Source organism: Phalacrocorax carbo, chromosome 17, assembly GCF_963921805.1.
Source record: "Phalacrocorax carbo chromosome 17, bPhaCar2.1, whole genome shotgun sequence".
Lineage (NCBI taxonomy): Eukaryota > Metazoa > Chordata > Aves > Suliformes > Phalacrocoracidae > Phalacrocorax > Phalacrocorax carbo.
In genome coordinates, this window is record NC_087529.1 from 12,410,989 (window position 1) to 12,429,700 (window position 18,712).

The 18,712-nt window shown below is 44.9% G+C and overlaps 1 protein-coding gene across 1 annotated transcript in view; it reads left to right on the forward strand.

Moving 5' to 3' along the window:
- The window catches only part of GALNT17 (polypeptide N-acetylgalactosaminyltransferase 17), a 221,134-nt gene that overhangs the window by 132,122 nt on the left and 70,300 nt on the right, over positions 1-18,712 (forward strand). The window contains exon 6 of the mRNA XM_064467721.1: positions 9,883-10,000. Coding sequence (XP_064323791.1) covers positions 9,883-10,000 — 118 coding nt within the window. The remainder of the gene's footprint in view (positions 1-9,882; positions 10,001-18,712) is intronic.

Sequence of the window (18,712 nt, forward strand, 5' to 3'; positions counted from 1 at the left end):
AGGTTTCTCTCTGGATTTCTGGGGTTTGGCTTGAGAGTTCAGAGAATAAAAATGATATTTCAGCCATAAACAGAGCAGGTTTGTCCTAGAGTGATGCTCACATGCCTCAGAGCCCATCTTCATATTATCACCACCTTTAAAAAGTCAATTTAACCATAATATTGCAGTTTCTTTCATTTTGCTTTCAATAATCACTTGGAAGCAAGTTTAGAAGCTGGAGGAGTATTTTGGTGTAAGCGCTGCACTGGAGAAATGCTTTTTGGGTTTGCACAACGAATCATGAATATCTTCCTTGCATCGTGTATCTTCATCCAAGAGGGGTGAAAAGGAGCAGCGCAGCGGGGCTGGGACCCAGGCACTGCGTCGTATGTGCCTTCTGAAGCCACCAGCGTGGACTGGTCTGTGTCGATGCACATAAGTGCAGGCGTGTGCTTTGTGCAATAGATGAAGTGGCGGCACAGCCTCCCCCAGCCAGTGGTTTTGGAAGAAAGCAGTTGTGGTCGTGTTTCTGCGCTGAGCTCGCTCCCTGGGGAGCGCTCACACACTTGCGCCCATGGGAGCCCAGCAGGTTGAATGGGGACGCTGAGTTGCCTGTTCTCAGGCAAAGGCTAGGGCTCACGCTTGGACACCACGCTGCGCAAGTCCCGTTTTGGGTACCGAGGGGTCTTTGGCAGCTCAGGCCTGAACGAAGAAGCAGGGGGTTGAATCCTGATCCTCCAGCCCGGTGCTTTAAATGGGCACGGCTTGTTGCTGTGTTAGGCTGAGAGTTGTGTCTGAGGGAAAGAGGAGTTTGTTTACCTGTGAAATTTGTTTGCTGTGATTTTTATGCTAGGTGGAGAGGAAGAACATGACAAAGTCAGCTACTTTGCTGCCCTTGAAAAATAATATATTCACGTTAAAAAAAAGAAAGGTAAATAACATGTTCCTGTTAAGTGCCTGTTAGTTGTACATATTACATCTAAAAGTCATTATCATTTAATTAGCAGTCTAGCAACAGTGGAAGGAACAAGGTTACAGTTACAGTGCATTTATTACGGATAGCAGGCGAAGGGACCTATTCCTGATGAAGCCGTTCCTGCAGAAGCGATTTGGACTGGCCCGTTGGTGAGTGCAAGCTGCACCACGGAGCCGAACCCACCGGGGCTGGGGGCTGCAGAGACCCAGGGGTGGTGCCGAAATGTGCCCGCTGCAGGTTTTCCATAACTGATATCTGCTTTTTTTCTTGAGGAATTAGATGCTCCCATTTGAAAACCAGTGGGATTAGGATTAGATATCAGATTAGATGAGCATGTGCAATCTTTGACACCCGAACTCTGGTCTCCATTCCAGGTATTTCTAAGGATAAACATTTGGTCTTTTTTTCTTTTCCTTTTCCTCCATCCAGCAAATATTTTGCTATAATAAGTCAGGGATCGGAAATGCCAAAAGATCACGCATTGGAGGAAATAAAGTACAAGGAATCTTTCACCTTTATAGAGATGAAATCCCAGCATTCATCTGCTCTCGTGTCACTGGGCTTTCTGAAGTGGTGCAAATGCAAATCCTTATGCCTGGAACTATATAAAAACATTGTCATCTCAAGGAACTGGGAAATGGTTTAAAGACGTTTCCTGCCTAGCTGTGCGTGTTAAATCCAAGTACCCAGGAGGACGGGTGAAGGCTCCTCCCGTCCTGCTCAGAGCAGCCCAATGAGGTGGATTTCAGTTGATGCCAATTAACAGAAATGAGGTTTTAAACTAGTGGCGAAACTTTGAAGCCCGTCCCTGACATTGCCCTGCGGAGTTCTGCATCTCTAACGAGAAATAAATAGGTCTGATTTGCATAGACAAACACTACAGTTTTAATGAAAAGTTCATGTGAGATTGAAAACCTCTGCATAAACTGTTCAGGAGGGTGCTTGCCACTTGTGTTGGAGAGGCAACTGATAATAGTAGGAAGAGACCGTGATCTCCTGTGGGTTAATCTTTAAAGGTATGTGCTCTCTTTAGCTATCCTGCATTAAGTAACAACAGCTTTCCTGTGCATGGCGTGGTGATACACAGTGTGGGGAAGAGACTGATTTATTCTCACCTCCCGGCTCACACTAAAATTGCAAACTGCTTTGTTTTCCTAGAATTTTCTCTCATGTTGGTTAACATGTTTTAACTAATGAGATATTAGAAAACATCTATTTTCCTAGCAGAAGCAAGGTTTTGTGGCTTAGCTCCTGGGTTTGATTACAAGACGTACTTTGGCTGGATAATTTCTGTGCAAGTAAAATGTAACAGCAATTTCCAGGTCTGCCTTTGAGTGTAAGACCTTTAGGGGACCAAGAATATAGGAAAAGTAAAACCAGGTTAACTAAATACCGTGCCTTTCTGACTCTTCATCCATGCTAATCTGTGCTCCCCTTTGTATTCTGTCTTGATGTGCAGTACCTTTCTGGACAGGGGAAGTATTTTTCTTACTGTCTATGCATTTTTCAGTGGCTTCCAATATAAGCTAGTGCATATATAAAAATCATGCTTTGTTTTATCTCAGCTTCCAAATCTGAGACTGTGTAACCTTTCCTATAGGACTGCCCTAATAAATCACTATGAATGATCACTATTATTTCCCCCAATTCTGCTGTTGTGAATAAATGGGACACCATTAAGGGTCAAACCCCTGCGGAACTGATGTTTGCAAACGTGCAGTCGTGCTACAGTGGCTTTTGGGAAGGAACCCCTTTCCCGGGTGCTCTAGGGAGCCACCTGGGCTCATCGCTGCGGGCCAAAGGCTTTGCACCGAGTGTGAAAGACTGGGTTTCCCCCTGAGTGCCTGCCTCTGCGCTGCCTCCAGGAATAGCTTTGCAACTGCCATTAAATTAGCTAAAATGAAGAGGCATTTTTAAAGTATATCTCAAGGGAGAATCCTGTAATTGCAACTATTTCCTCAAAACCGTTCCTGAACAGAGACTGAGTCCCATTTGACAGGTAATTATCATTTTTACTTTCTCCAAGGTGACTTCTTCAGGCCTTGTGCTCTGAGTTATCATTTTTAGACTCAAAACTGCACACCTCAAATGCTGCGATGCCTCATTGCTCCCCTGTGTATGCAGAGAGAGCCGGACCAGGACGTCGGAGTTAGCACCTTGCACTATTGCCAGCACTCGGGTGAATGATGGAGAGCAGCCCAAACTACCTTAGTGTGTGCAAATTTTTATGACACTGAGCAAGGCTCGCTCCCACCTCACAGCCGTCGGTCTGGAAGAGTTTCTCAAGGTTGGTGTCTTCTGCCGGGGTCCCAACAAGATGACTGGGCAGTTGGCATGAGGCCTAAGTGTCTTCTGCTTCTAAGTGGCTGCGGAAATGGAGTAAGCCCTGATCCAAGTAATGGAGATCTTTGGGCCTGGAGTTTTACGTCAGCTGATGAGATACATAGAGTTAGGACTACTGCTACCTGCACACAAGCATTTTGACAGCCTATAGCAGCACATGCTGCACAAAACCCCTGCTAAATGTGATGAAGAAAATGGGACTATAGAGGTGTGTGTCCAGGCATCTGGTGATTTTGAGTGCTGGGACACCCTTGAGTTTTCCAAAATATAAAAGGAAGGAAAATGCTTTTAGGCAATGACCTTGGCAGCAGTTTTTATCCTGGAGGGGAAATTCTACAGTTGCATTACAGTCCTGAAGCTTGGATATGTAAATAGAAATCTGCTTTAGGCTCGCAGGCTATACCTTAGCACACCATGGGCACCACAGGGGTGCGCATGCAGCTTTCGCTGCTGCTGGTGGCTTAAAGCAAGGCTAGAAACAGCAAATTGTGTGTGTGATTCCTCACTTACAAGGTTATTAACTACCAGTGCTTTTCTCACCGTAGATGAGTTAAAATGGGGGGGGAGAGGGGGTGGATTCTGGTGTACATAACAGTATTGAGAGGTAATTCAGCAGCTCCAATGTGGAAGTCACTAAACTGATTTACAAATGCTTTTTCTCAGGAGCATTTAGGTATTATACTCATCTGACAGATGAGGAAATAGAGGTACAAAGAAGTTAAATGCTTTGCCTGAGGTCCCAGAGTGAGCCTCTTCTTGACGTGGAAATCGGAGCAGGCATACAACAGCAACAAAGTCAAATCTGTCTTGAGCAAGGTCACAGACATGGGTAGACATAATAGGTATTTTAAAAAATACATAGTTTTCACAGCTTCTGTGCCATTAGAAGTTTAAGTCGTATTAATCTCCAGTAAATTCAGAAAGGCATTCAATCTAGCATCTCTTTTATGCGGTATCTCTTATTTTTAATTTGTTTCGTGGATTCTGTAGTACTTAGCAACAGCGGGAAAATAAACCCATTTGAAACAGACAATTAACCAAGGTCACTGGGGCAGGGAAGCTAGAATTATTCAAGAAACAACTATTGCAGATGCCATCCTGGGGATAATATTAAGCAAGGTATGCTGCTGTGGGCTAAAATGCCATTCCTTCGTAGAAATTTTATTACATTCTCCTGAAAGACATCCAGCTTTTATCTGCCCAAGCCATTACACAGGCAGTGAAGGGAAGCTGAGTGTGTGGCTCCTGCCTGACTCCTCATCTGCATGTAGATGCCCCGCTGTAGGAGGCAGAAGCAATATATATTTCTCGTTTGGAGGTACGCTTCATGTGTGACATTAGTTTTTGGGCTCTTGCGATTAGCATCTTGCCCTCACGCTTGTGCGCTGCTGTTAGCTGCCTCCTGCAGCTCAAACACTCTTCCATTACCGCAAACTTCTTAAATTAATGATCTGAAGTTCACTTTTAAAGCAAATACTGCTCCGCAGCACACATCCAGGCCCAGTCTGCTCTGCGTATTTGCCCTCGGGAGGAGCTGGAGCACGGTTAAGGGGCGAGACAGGGGCACCGTGCATTTGCTATTGCAGTTGAGGAGCGTGTGGGGAGGAGGGCTGCGAGGGCCGGCAGTGGGCAGGAGTGTGCCACCTCGGCCTCTTCCTTGTCCCCATCCTTGCTGGTGCCTCCTCAGTGTGGCTGAACCCTCCCTGAGGACAGGGGAATGGTGGTGGGTGGGGAAGGGCTGACAAAGGTGGCTGGCAGGCCGGGCAGGCCCAGGCTTGCATTCAGACCTCTAGTTTGCGCTGCCTGGCCCTGCTGTTTTCCCCGTACAGAGAGTTGTCCTGCCCTGGTGTAATCTCATTTCAGAGAAGAGCGGGACTGCTTTCCGCCTCCAGGCTCTGCCTGAACCTGTTCCGTCACAGCCTCGCCACTCCACAGGCCCCGAGAGCCAGGTCAGGCTCCAGACAGCGGCTCCCAAGGATGCGGGTGGTCACCAAGCTGAATGCAACTGAAAAATAGGCTTCTTGTTTTCCAGTTCATTTTTAATTGCTTCAGTCAGCAGAGAGGCTGCCCCTCTGCCGCCCTGGAGCCATGCTGCTGCAGTCGGGCCGGGCCCAGCACGTGGCCCGCAGTGGGCTGGGCCGGCCGGCAAGGCTCCAGCCTGGGGTCCCCTCGCGCGGCCGGGGGTCCCCAAGCCCCAGCGATGCAGCTTGTGCCAGCGGAGCGAAGGGTTCTGCATGGTCTCTGCCCCATGGAGGTCTGCTGCCTGCGGGCAGGGTCTGATTAACCCCATCCTAGGACCAGAGGGGTCAATCCTTAATGCCACGTACTTGTATTCAGTTTCTCTTGCTATAAACCTGTGTTACACATCCTGGTCTTTACTTATTCTGCAATACATTCACTGTGCTGCAAATGCAGAAGCACAGAGGTGACGGCACTGACAGCTGGTTGCAAATTGGGCCCTTCATTTCATCTACGACCAAAAGAAAATCAAGTGTTTTATCATTGAGTGCTATGTAAAAATAAAGATGATGTTCTCCCTTACCCTGTTAGGGAAATAATTTATAGGGCACTATTTAAACCCACAGGCTCGATTTGACCAAACTTGATAATTGACCTGAAATTTTCTACGTATTATGAGTTTGGTAAATCTAGACCATAAAGCTCAGAGTCTCTCAGTGTTTCCTGCTGAGATGCTGGCTCCAGCCGGTGACCCCCAGCTGAAACGCGGAGGTGCAGATGGGCAGCAGAAGTGGGAAATTGTGCGTGTTTTTGACAAGCTTGAAATCTCAGAACAGAAAAAAGGTGTTTGAGTTTGGTATGTTAAATTAGGAATGGCAAATTTGGGAGCGGGACAAATAACACCTTTGTGGGTAGGTAAAGGGTCATCCCAGATGTGCTAAATGTGGTGCCATGTCTCCTAAAGCAGTGGGAATGTGTTGTTGAAGTCCATGTTGAAGTCCACTCCATGACTGAAGTTTATTAAAAATAACAGCCGTTTAATGGAAACTGGACACCCCGGCAGTTCTTAAAGTATATTCTCAGCCTTCCTGCGCTCAGCGGTATGACTGCTAATTATTTTTTTAATATCTTTTTTCCCTACATATTTTATAACTTGCACTTTAGTATAAAATTGGAAGCAAAATCCAATTGTGTAGGAAAATTAATTTCCTTGAATTGAAGAAGCAATCTACTTGAGACTTTTTAATCATTAGATGGTAACTGTGCGCTAAAGAAAGGAAGACTATTAAAGTAACTTAATAGACTAGGACAAACGCTTGTCCCTGTATCTTCTTCATCTTTATTTAGAGATTCACGCTGAGGATATTTCATAAAAGCTGCTCTTCTTGACCTTTCACCACGTACTGTATAGAGGAGCCAACCAACATAATGGCAAGGAACTAACGCTGTGGATTTCTGGATACAAAACCAATAATTCTGCTAAACGTCTCTGTTCATCCTTTTCTGCCAAATTCTGCTTTTCCTTTCTCATTAAAGAAAGAATAGCTATCGGGACAAATAAAAATGCATTTAGCTGAGCTGAGCTGTGTGATTTTTAAAAACAAACTGTGTTAATGCTTTTAATTAAGGGGCAGAGGAACAAGAGGCTTTATCAGCTCTTTGTCTGCAGGCCATTATTTCATTGTGGATGGGCTATCTATTATTGTAAACGTCCACCTTTTTGAAGGATTTACTACAAAATCAAATGGTGTTTTTATTTAAATTGTTGAGCGCCGCTTGATTCCTCATTTATTTAATATGGAGGCATTGTTACAAAGAAGAATGTAGCACTTAATTTGTATTGCTTGAGGGACCTCACATCCGCTCGGGAGCGCTGCTTTGCATGCCTCACAGTATCGTGTGTTGAAAACAGAATGTGCAGCAAAATGAAGAGGAGGAAAATTTGAAGGTGAAGTTACAAAATCCCAATCAGGCTGTTTCAAAGAGTATTTTGGAAAGGATCGGTGACTCTCTGGTCTATAAAGTGAAGTCATGTTGCAAAATTATAATTAAAAAAACCCCACTTTCTTGTGGTATAGCTCCCGTGCATGACTGTTGAGTGGGGTGGCTTCCAGTTCAGAAAACCTTGTTTATCTGGTGGTGAGTTCCCAGTGATCCAAATTATTGGATCAGAAATGCAGTTTCATTTGCCTGAAACTTTCACCTGGATTTTTTTCTGGATTTTTCTAATCTCTGAGTGCCTTTAGCAGACCTAACAGGTGTTGACTAGAGAAGTCAAAGGTTCCTGTGTCCCCCCACAGCTATTCCCCATGGAGGAGATGAACTGGGTTGTTCATGGTCTGTGTAAAACCAGAGCAACTTACCCTTCTGTTTAATTCCAGGAGATAATCTGGGATAATGGAACTATTAGATTTGGCATCTCTAACGTGGTTTTCATTTCAGAAAGAATTGTTTCTGCTAATGGCAGTTAGCTTGCTACAAATAAAGCAACAGAATTGAAATCTTAAGTACTAGAGTGGCAGCAAACCATGAAACATTATACCGCTTATTGGAAGGAAGGCCGAGCTAGCTGTCAGGGAAGAAATCTTTTGAAAAAACACCCTGATGGATTCCAATTCTAACTAATTTAGTATGGCAGCAGCATTCGGCTGTTCTACCAGTCTATTAAAAGCATTAAAATGTCTATAAATAATAATACTTAAGTGGCTAGAACTCTTCATCCAATGGTCTCAGGGGTTTCACAAAGATTAATCTGGCTGGCTTTTGGCGGAGCTGAGCTGTGAGGTCCTTGGGGTTTACTGAGCCCTGCAGCTGCCTGGGGTGCGTGGGGGACCCTGCTGCCCCTCTGGCATTTTGCATGCTGGGGATGGAGAGGTTGAGTGTGGGCCTGATCCTTGCTATCTGTAAGCCATATCTGGGTATATATGAGTGTGTGTTCCTCCTCTGCAAGCTGTAACTGCTTAGTTCAGCCTTGAAGGTGCTCCAGAGCATGGACAAGTCATGAAATGTGCTTTGAGCCAGGACTTTGGGGCTGCTGTTAAAATACGTGATCCCGTTGCCCCAGTTCTACCTCCAGACCAGGTTCTCTCTGGAGAATGGGCATTTCTGAGTGGTGTGAAATTTCGAGATACGCAGGCTACCACTGGTGTTACACCCTGCAAGTCTTCCCCAGGCAGGACAAGGCGAGTGTTCCCTAGGCCCAGGCAAGGAGCTGCAGAGGTGATGGCAATCCCCTTGCATGGCGGAGCTTCTCCCTGCTCAAAGCTTTGAGCTCAGCGTGGGCAGGGGGTGGTTCCGTAGCTCCCCGTAAGAGCAGACTCTGACAATACCTTGCCTTAGCTGTAAAATTAATTGTCTCCTCCCTGCTGATCCCTCTAAGTGGATCCTTGGTTTTTTTTTTTTGTTTTTTTTTTTTTATTTTCAGCATGAATTCAAATGAAAGCAAGTTAAAGGGGATTTTATATTTCTGTTTTAGTACAGAAAATATCCCAGGGGTAAACTTTCCTCATACCATAACCGCAACAGATTAGTGTATCCCCAAGCAGCAAGAGCATAATGATACGGTTTTGCTCAGTGCTGTGCTCTGTGGCAAAGTGTAATTTTATGGAGAGGGTCACAAGTGTTTAACCACTCAAAAAATACCCCCAAATGTGATCTCAGGTTGCATGAGTCGGAGCAGCATCCTCGTCTCAGGGAAGCTGTATCAGAGGGAGATTTGGTCCAGCGTTTTGCAAGGTAACGAGGGAGGGACGGTGCGTGTGCACGTGGCAGCCAGGGTCGTTAGTCAACACAACCATCTATTACAGCCTTGAAATTGCATAGTTGTTATAAATTAACCCCTGACACTGAGTTTTTCCTCAATCTTTCTGCAATTCTATTGATGTCAGTACTGTTAGTACTGCTCTCGTTTATCACTGTTTTTTTCCCTGACCGGACACTGTGCTTGGCTGCTCTTGCAGCGGTGGAGCCGAGCAGCACTGTTAGCTGGAGGGCACGAGGTTTTGCAGGATGAACGTGACAACTTGATCTCTAACCCACAGCCCTGTAGATATTGGTGGAACTGGGCAGATGACACAGCAGATGTTTCTGCAAGCAGTTGTCTTGAGGTTTTAAAGAATTTGCTTTTGCAAATTTGCAGTTTACTTTGCCGTTAGTTGATAATGGCTCCTTTGTGATATATAAGAAAGATCCCAGTCAGAAACCTCATTTCACAAAGCACCATAAAAACTGGTGTCTGTCCTGAAGTCTACTCTGTTGCTAGACATGCTAGAAGAAAGTAAGAGAAAGGAAAAGCCGTTCTTATATTTCCTTCACAAGTGGGGATTGGAAACCCCAAGAATTTGTGCCCTTGCCCCTAGACACACCAAGGTGTTTGTGACAGAGCCAAGACCTGAAGGCTTTTCAGTAATTTAATTGTAGGAGAACTCTTTCCCCAGTCTACACAGTGAAAAGAACTTAAATTTTGGACAGTTTCATTGCAGTGGTAAAATGATGTCTTCAAATGCACAGAGCTCACTCAGTGCTGCAAAGTCTCTGAGATAACTTTGCAGAAATTAGCCCTCGGTCCATTAAAAAATGAAAAATGTCAATAATTGTGCATTTCTGTTGGTTTTCTTTTTGTACAGGACACCGGCGATGATTGGTTGCTCATTTGTTGTGCACAGAAAGTTCTTTGGAGAGATTGGGCTTCTCGATCCTGGGATGGATGTGTACGGAGGGGAGAACATAGAGCTCGGCATCAAGGTTTGTGACACATTTGCAAGAAAAATTGCAGCTAACAGTATTTAAGGAACCCAAAACAACACTTAAACAAGTTAGTATAAACAGTGATTAGAATGCTTCAGGGGAACTGAGAACTGATGTGTTTTATAGCGTTTTAATTTAAGTTTAAGGGGGAAAATGACTTGCTTTAGGGGTGAGTACAATTTTTTCTTCCTTGGATGCTTATCTGTCTAACCTGATGCAAAAAGCTACTGAGATGAAATGGCATGCCAGCATATACAGGCCCTGGTCATGTTGTTGCACTGTTACTGTAAGTTATAGGTATCTTAAATATGAGAAAAAATATAGTGCCATTTTTGTAATGGGAATGGTCTTAGGGAGGTTGGTGGGACTCAGGTATCTCAAGAAGACACAAAGCCTGAAAATATTTTACAGGCATTTAGCATCTGCAAATAAAATAAGTTCATAAACAGGCAAAACCTGCTTTTTAAAGTGAAACACCAATAGCCATGTTTTGAGAGCTGTCTTAGTGCATCCGTGCAGGCATTTGGTATTACAGAATCCACTGTGACAACATCACTTGATTACTATGTACAATATTAGATGTGTCTTAGTGATTCAAGTGTTTACATACAGTGAAGTGATTCATAAGCAATGAATTCAATGTTCAGAAGCGACTTGGGATGGGAAAGTCTATGGAGATTCTTCCAGGCATGTTTTAGAGTACAGCACTTCTAGGTTAACAAGCTGATAGGGAGAGGCTTGAGACTTATAACTGGAAAATTGAATTGACTGTGCTGTTGTAAAAATGAAAAAACATTGTTCAGTTCATAGATTTACCAGAGGATATTTGCTTTCCTGGTAAATCAGAAGAAACTGAAGGAATCTATTGTTGTTGGCTACAGGGAGCAATAATTGCACTTAAACAAAGGAATAGGAATTAAATGCTTTAAATATGCCACATAGCTCTTCTCCATACGACGTAATTATTGCACGTCATCATGCAGCTCACTTCTTGGGTCTAGAGAGATCCCACTCTAAGCCAAGCTTCTCTTGTGGCTATCCTTATTTGTTTGTTTACAGGGTTTTCTAATAATATCATTGTGGAACTAGCCTTCTCACAATTAGTAATTCAACCCACCTGCTAGGTTTTTGGGGCACTTCATGGAAGATTGGCTTCTTAACTGGAAAAATAAGATGGATGTCTCAGGGACAAGAGATGAGCGTATTGTCCTTTTTCATGTGCTGAAATTTTTGGAAAGACTTATCTAATAAAACATCCTTTTGGAAAAAAAAAAAAAATCCCTCTCTTCCCCAAGTGACTTTCCCAGGCTTGCGTTTCCAACCCACATGTTTCCCTGCTGTTTGCTTACTCATATGCTGTGTGTTCTGGTCGAGGTTTTAAAAATATCGGTGGTTTTGGGAGCCAAAATACTTAGGAAATCTACCCTGTAAGACTATGTAGAAAGTAGATTTGCAAAGATCCCAGATCTCCAGAAATCAGTCTGTGTGCAGGTGTTTTATTTAGCAACCAAGAGCTCACGGCACATCAGTCCCCTTCAGTACGCGTTGGCCATTGTGCGTGCAGGTCGGGTAGCTCTTACGGAGAGTGCTGCTCTCAGATACTCGAGTTCCACTTCACAGTAAGATTTCAGTTATAAATGGTTTATCCAAGGCTAGTTGTTGGATGTGTAAGGAAACAGAGCCTTGTTATGGATTCAAGCAGATGTCATGTCTCAGATGAGTGTATCTGTTTCTAATAGTCCTGATGTACAACGGTTGCCTGCCCTGCCTCATGTGCTTGCAGCCTGCCGTGGCCGGGCTCTGTAGAAGCCGTACCAGTAAGGTAGGGCTCTGTTAATGAAACTGTTTTAGAGGATCAACTCAAATAGAAATTTATCAGGCTTTTTGTGGGTGTTTTGCCTGATAAGTGGCTGTCTCTGGTGGGAAAAGTAAATCAGTGGTTCCTTGTTTGTTTCAGTGATTCTTGGGTGAAAATAAATACAGAAAGTATTTCTTTTCCTTTTGATGCTGGTGCAAATTCCATCATCTTTCAGAGAATCATGTGGCATTTTTGAAACATTATATTCTTGCATTACCAAAAATGCTCAGAGGACAAAAATGAGGTAATAAACCCATTGAGGCTACGAGAAGGACATGGAAAAATTGCAGTGTTTCAGGCAAAAGGACAAGCTAACTATATTATGGTAAAAATAAATGCAAGTAATCTGAATAACAAAATGAAATAAATAATTGAGGCGGTTGGGCTGTCCAAACCTAGAAGGGCAGAGGCCTTCTGTACAAGAGCCTTGTTTTATTAATCTGCTTCAAATTTTGTAACATAAGCTGTACTGTACCTATGTGTGTTGAAATATGCAGGCCGTATGTTTCTTTCAGTTGCTGAATTCAGTTAGCTAAATGAGAAAGCTCCTGCATGAGCCACTTAAAAAGAATAAAACCCTGTTACTCACATTCACAAAGGTGGCTGTGGGCTCACAGCTCTTCCGTACGTGCTGGGAAGCATCCTCAGATTGCTCAGATAATAATAATAAAGCCATTAAGCATGTTGCTGCCCCAGGCAAATTCCTGTTCTGCTTGCGGGGTAGCTTTGGCCCTGACAAGGGGAACATGCTGTTCTCTGTATTATTGTATTTTCTTTTATCACACTGGAGTGTCTCCAGAAGGTTGTGCTCATTCACTCCTCTTGTCCCTGATGTCCACTACTTCACTTCCCGAGGCAGAACTGAGTCTAATTCCCCTTTTCTTGGCAGAGACCAGAGAAGTGTTTGCTAAGGAAGGCAGTTTAGGCTAATGTTTCAACCGAGGGGGATTTCAATGCACTTTTTTTTCCCTCCCTGCCCCAAAGCGTGCCTTGCAATCAAATGATGATAGAGCCGGGTCTGTCTTACTGTGTTGAGACGCAATGACCAAACATTTAATCTGCTCCTGAGTTAATAACTCCCCCCAGCAGACTGCTTGGGGAAATCTCATCCTCGCGCCTGGCTGGTGACCAGACAACGTTGGTGAAGCTGCTGGAGCTGGGGCGTGTGGAGACATCTCATACCTGGTCTCGGTCTTGCTGTAGGAGTAGGGAGAGCCAGTATTGCTCCAAGCTCCCACCGCTCACACTGGAGAACGTGTGGGCGCTGCGCACCGCAGCCTGGCCCTTCCCCGGGTCCAGCTCCTGCTGTTGGTCCCAGGAAAAAATAACCTGCTCTCTCTGAACAAGCTTTGAGCCAACTCTTTTAACCCTTTGCTGTACTGAACAAGTTTCTGCTCTGATTTTATAAACCTGGTGTCCATCTTCCACGGCTTGAAAGTGTTGACGCTGCTCTGGGTCCCCACCAGCTCCACATGTGAATTTTGGCACAGAGGCTTCTCTGACCATCTCTGCTCCTTCTGTTGAAAATTTTTATTTTCTTTTAAAACTGTTTGTGGCCCTGGCTTTTAGTGACTCTGTGACTAAGTGGGAAGACTGCTTTTGCTGCCTGTCTCGCTTTCTCTCTGCAGGGAGGGTTTCATGGGTTTTCATGGTTAGTTCCAGACATTCACTAAAGACACTCCATAAAATTGTCCGTGTCTGTTTGAATAAAGATGCAAAAGGCTCTTGTGTGACTGTTGCCAAGATTGCAAAGTCTGGGATGGGTTACAAGGTTGTTTTCAAAGTATTTTGTGCTTCTGTCATGCATTGCTAATTAAACTTATTTGAGTTGTCTTTTAGAGATTAATTTAATCAATAAGGATATTATTACTCCTTTGATGGTATCATTTGTACAAATTGTCACTTGCAGAAGGCAATTAACTGAGAATGCTTATTAGCTGATCCATCCCACACCTTATTTGTGTAGTAAGAATCGATTATTGAATTCATTAAGAGTAGCACAATTCAGGGATCCCTTTGAGGTTTAGTGACTGGCTCAAGCTACTTTTTACTATAAATGTGAAATTGTCAAAAGTTTGGTTTGGGTCTTTTAAAACTATTTCCAGAGGAAAAGCACAGCACGTCCTCTTCTCATTCCAGATTTTTTCCCCCAGATTTGTCATCTGGCTTTAACAGGAGAGATTTCTGGAGCCGCCGAGCCAGCAGTTGTGTGCTTGGAGCAGACAGAGTTGCATCCGTGTGCAGAGCTGTGCCACGTGTAAGGGCTGGGAATATGGAGCTTTGAAAATCAAATGGGTACAACGAGGGATTGAGCATATTGTTGTTAGCAGGGATTTCTTTAATAATCAGACTCTCACCCTGCAGCTGCTTAAGGCACATAAGTAACCTCATTGCACTGGCAGTGACATTGATCCCCTCCCAGAGGGCAGCATTGCCTGGGTACCCTTCGGTCTTTCAGAAACCCTTAAAGTAGATTAAATAGCATTTTAATGGTACAATCTCTTGTGTGCATTTCATCCATGAAGGAGCCCATTTTGTTTATATGAGTATGATTACTCATATGCTGAAATGTTAGGAGGGTCAGGCAAAAAAAAAAAGGAAAGCCATCAAATAGGTATAGTTAGATTCCACAAGGGAGCTTGACTATTTCTGCGTTCAGGAAATCAAATCCTCCTCTTCCTGCATACATTTTCCATGAAGTTATGGCTATATCTTTTTGTTAAGAAGAATACAGTGAGGGTATTTAAAGCAAGAGGTTCTTTTGGCATCTGTGGTTTTGTTGGGTCTGAGGCAAGGGATGGTCAGCCTGTATCCAGCCCTATGGGAAGCAGGAAATCCCCCCATGGGGTGCTGGGTGGGAGCAGAGGAAGGCTGTCAGGGCAGGGCTGTGAATCGTGAGAAAGATGTTTTAATTTTTTTTCCTCTCTTTTTGTAAAAAATGTATGCTAGCACATGCTTGCTTTCCCAGCTCAACTGGGAACACAGGCTCTGGTGTGGATACCCTGTGTCTTTATACGATGTTGTGCACGTCTCTGAAATGGAGAGTGATAGACACGAGACTAATGGGGAACACATAAATACCATTGCTGGATGGGTATTTGGCTAGGTTTTTACTTCATGAACCTAATATCTAAATAGTGAGTGCCTGTCATCAAAATGTAAAAATATCCCTGCTTAGGGTGGAATTTATTTTTATAATGTCAGCCGAATGCACAGACATCTAATCAGGTGTCACGTTTTGGCTCTGCGATGTGTGTTACCGCTGTCATTCAAAATGTTGTTTTGCCGGGGCTTTTTGTTTGATCATCTTCAAATGTCTCTCTCTCAGTTCTTCTGATTAATATATTAAAGTCTGGGTGCGGGCGGAAATAGCTGATGGTAGGCAGCACCTGAAATCCCTTTTTAACCACCTTGTCCGTCAGCACCTGGGCGTGAATTACAGCGTTCCTCCAGTGACTGTCACGTCTGCTGGCTTCACCAGCCGCTGTGCAGTGCACGAGCTGAGGCTGGCAGGATGCGGCGCGTGGTGGGACCCGGGACATCTGCCATGATGCATTGTTACTTTTTTTTTTTATCACTTTGAAAAATAGGAAGCTGAAAAGCATGTAATTTATTCATAAGGCTTTATTAGGCTTGTAAGGGTTCACTGAGACGCAGCAGTTAGGGTTGAATCAAGTTTCTCATGATGTGCAGGTTTTTTTCCCCCATCTGCGCGTAGCTTTGCTGAGACTGAATTAGTCATGAAATTACACATGCGGCAGCGAAGGGTTTTTTTGGGGGGAAGTGTGGGAAGAAAGAAGCCCAACTTCTGAGGGAAGTTTTTGAGGAGCTTTTGAGGAGCACAGATAGGGTTTGCTGCAAGATGCCTCCCAAGCCTTATTTTGTGGTTGGTTGCAGAAGGGGTTGGTGTATCTGGCTGCAAGGAAGGCGAGAACAAGCCTTTGACTAGTTGAAGGCATTGGGGTAGAAGTGCCAGGTATTGGTTGATATCTGGGCAATATGTACTGGTCAAATATCCACTCTTTTAACATTTCTGACAATTCATCCCGAGGAACTGCAATCTTCACAGATTTGGTCAGAAGCAGGTGATGCAGAAGTCAGTGCCAGCAGTGGGGGATGCCCAAGCGGGGTGTTGGCAGGAGGGGAAGGGGATGGGATTCTGGGCTCATCCATGAGGGAAAGAAATTTTGGAGTGAAAGTAAGACCCAGTTTTGAAAAGTTGGTGGCTTAACCTTGGTAAAAGTAATGGGGAACAGCTAAAGGCTGGGGAGGTTTTATTTAGCAGACACTGGAGTTACAGTTGGCCCAGCCTGATCTGCAGGATGAAGCTGCGTGGGGGTGGATCCCACCTCCCTCCTCTATCTCCAGGCACAAAAAGCCTCCCTGTAGCGTAGAACAGCCGTAGCAGCAGTGGGTTTGATCGCAGACCTGCCTATGGCTTGCCAAGACCCCAGAAAATCCTGCAGTTTAGGAAACAAAAAAAAAACACCCACCCCAAAAAATCAAAATCAAAACAGAAGCTCCACAGCCCAAATCTGCCAACAATATAAACTCAAGATCAGGTTTTAAAAAGTATTTTATCAGTCAGGCACCGAAAACCACTTAGAAATTGGGGCTTAAGGCAGTTTCCAAATAAAATGGAGTTTACTTGGAACAAAATGAGAGGCAGAGTAGGACTGACCTTGGAATAGGTTTAGAAATATAGCTTTAGAAATAGTGATACCCTGGTGATACATTACCTTTGTGTACAGCCACAGTCTGTTTATTTGTACCTGTATCCCTGTTAGAGAAGTTAATTTTGCTCTTCAGAGTGATTGTTGTGTGGTTGGAAGAAATATTTCCACCACTGAACAATATCCAATCACTGCTGGCATCTATTTTAAGAGCAGGAATCTGTACAAGTATCAATTCAGATCCTATGTTTGGCATTTTAGTTTTCAGCTCTGTATTTACTGTAGGTGCTTGAAGATGCTTTATAAGAACCTCTGGTGTAGTCTTCCAAACTGGTAAAATGCTTTTCATCACAACTGCCTCCATGGAAATGGAGCCGTGTTTTGATTATTTTCTAAACAGGCTATAACGTCTGCGCTGGGAGCCGGAGAGCAGCTCTGCTCTTACCGCCGCGGTGCCTGGGCGGTTCGTAGCTGTCCCTCCTCGGGAAAGGAAATTGCAGGCAGGCAGCCGCAGAGCTCCCGTCTCTCTCTTTCCTCTAGATAGGAGATGATTTGTCATCCCTGCCTGGTACCCGCTGACAGATGGGGACAGGTAGAGGCGGGGGAAGGGACCACTAGTTTCACCCCACTGGATTCTAGTGATTTTACTGACAAGTTGATTTTTATGCCAGGAAGACGCTGATCATCTTTGCTGGGAAAGATGATAACCCTTGCCATGCAATAGGCCATGTGTTGCAGTTGGGAATCACTGGTGGATGATGAAATCCATTTTAGGACTCAGCCATGCCTTATCTTCACTTGAGACTCTGGCAGGTGTCAGCTTTTTACTGATTTTCCACAGGATCGGTGCCTCCGGCAAGTGGTGCAGATGGTTGGAGGCCACCCTGGGCTTGGGGCCCAGGTGGAGAAAGCTGGAAGTGGAGAGCAGCCACAGCATCTCCATAGCTACAGGGGCTGCAGAGAGCAAGGGCAAGTGGTCATGCAGGTTTGTAGAGATTACGCAAAGTTTGGATTTATTTATGCTTTTCACCAGTGGTTTTCAGAAAGTGGAGCTTAAATCCTGAGAGAGGTTCTGCAGCGCTCGTGTTTGGCCTAACTCTGCTCCTGTTGAGCAGAGTAGTTCCCATGTTGCTCTCTCCACTGAATTTTTGTGGAAGTTTGAATTTGAATTTCCAGTGCTATAGAATTTGGACCACACTGACATTGTCTCATGGGGTTGTTCGAGGGGCTCCTGAAGCACAGGTGCTCACACCCGTACCCGCAACCAGGCTGTGGGCATCAAAGCCATCTACAGTATCCCCAAGACAAGTTGATTTTTTTTTTTTTCTATCACGCCGTTTTGCTTGGGCACAAGAGCCATTCCACAAGCCCTTTAGCTTCCCCAGGGCTTCCAGCTCTCCATCCTGTATGGAGAAAGATGTGGCAAAGGAGTCACCCTGAGTCTCTGCATTATTTATTACCCTTTCCAGCTTGTTGCTCAGGGACACATCCATTCCTGGCCACGTTCCCTCAATATTTTATGTGGCGTGGGGCCGGGGCTCAGGGTGCCTCGCCATCCATGCGTTGTATGACGGCGGTTGGGATAAAGCGCAGCAGATAGGCAGCGCCTGCTGCCAGTGCACGGTCTGCTCTGACACGTGCGCCGTTCGGGGCTCTGGTGAGGGAGTTTGTTAGGCAGGTTCAGGTTATCTTGACCCTCCCAGCTTTGATGGTCAGGCAACAGTTTACTTTCATCTCCAAGCCCAGAGATACCTGCAGTGCCATCCTATGTGCCTCATCGAGCCAGCCCTTGCTGCTGCGGGGAAGGGTCAAGAGACTCTCCTGTTTGGGCAGGAGTGTCGGGGTGCACTGAAATGTGGGATCCAGGTTGTATCTTTGGTGTACATCAGCAGGCGTTCTGAGGACTGTACGGGCCAGAGGTTTGGCGTGCTGACAATTGCCATAGGCTGGTGTGTCTGGGAGGCACAGGAGCGGTGTGGGTGATGCCAGCAGGCTTGGCACAGCCCTGCTTTGGCTCTCGCCCTCTGTGTTCTTGCAGGGAAATAAATTACTTAAGTCGTCTTAAGCAGTGATGGGTACGAGCAACTGAAGGAGGACTCCCATATTGTCTCAACTGACATTTTCCCCTCTGTACTGCAAGGCACATTGCTTTGCTTCTTTATTAGCCCTCTGGGACCT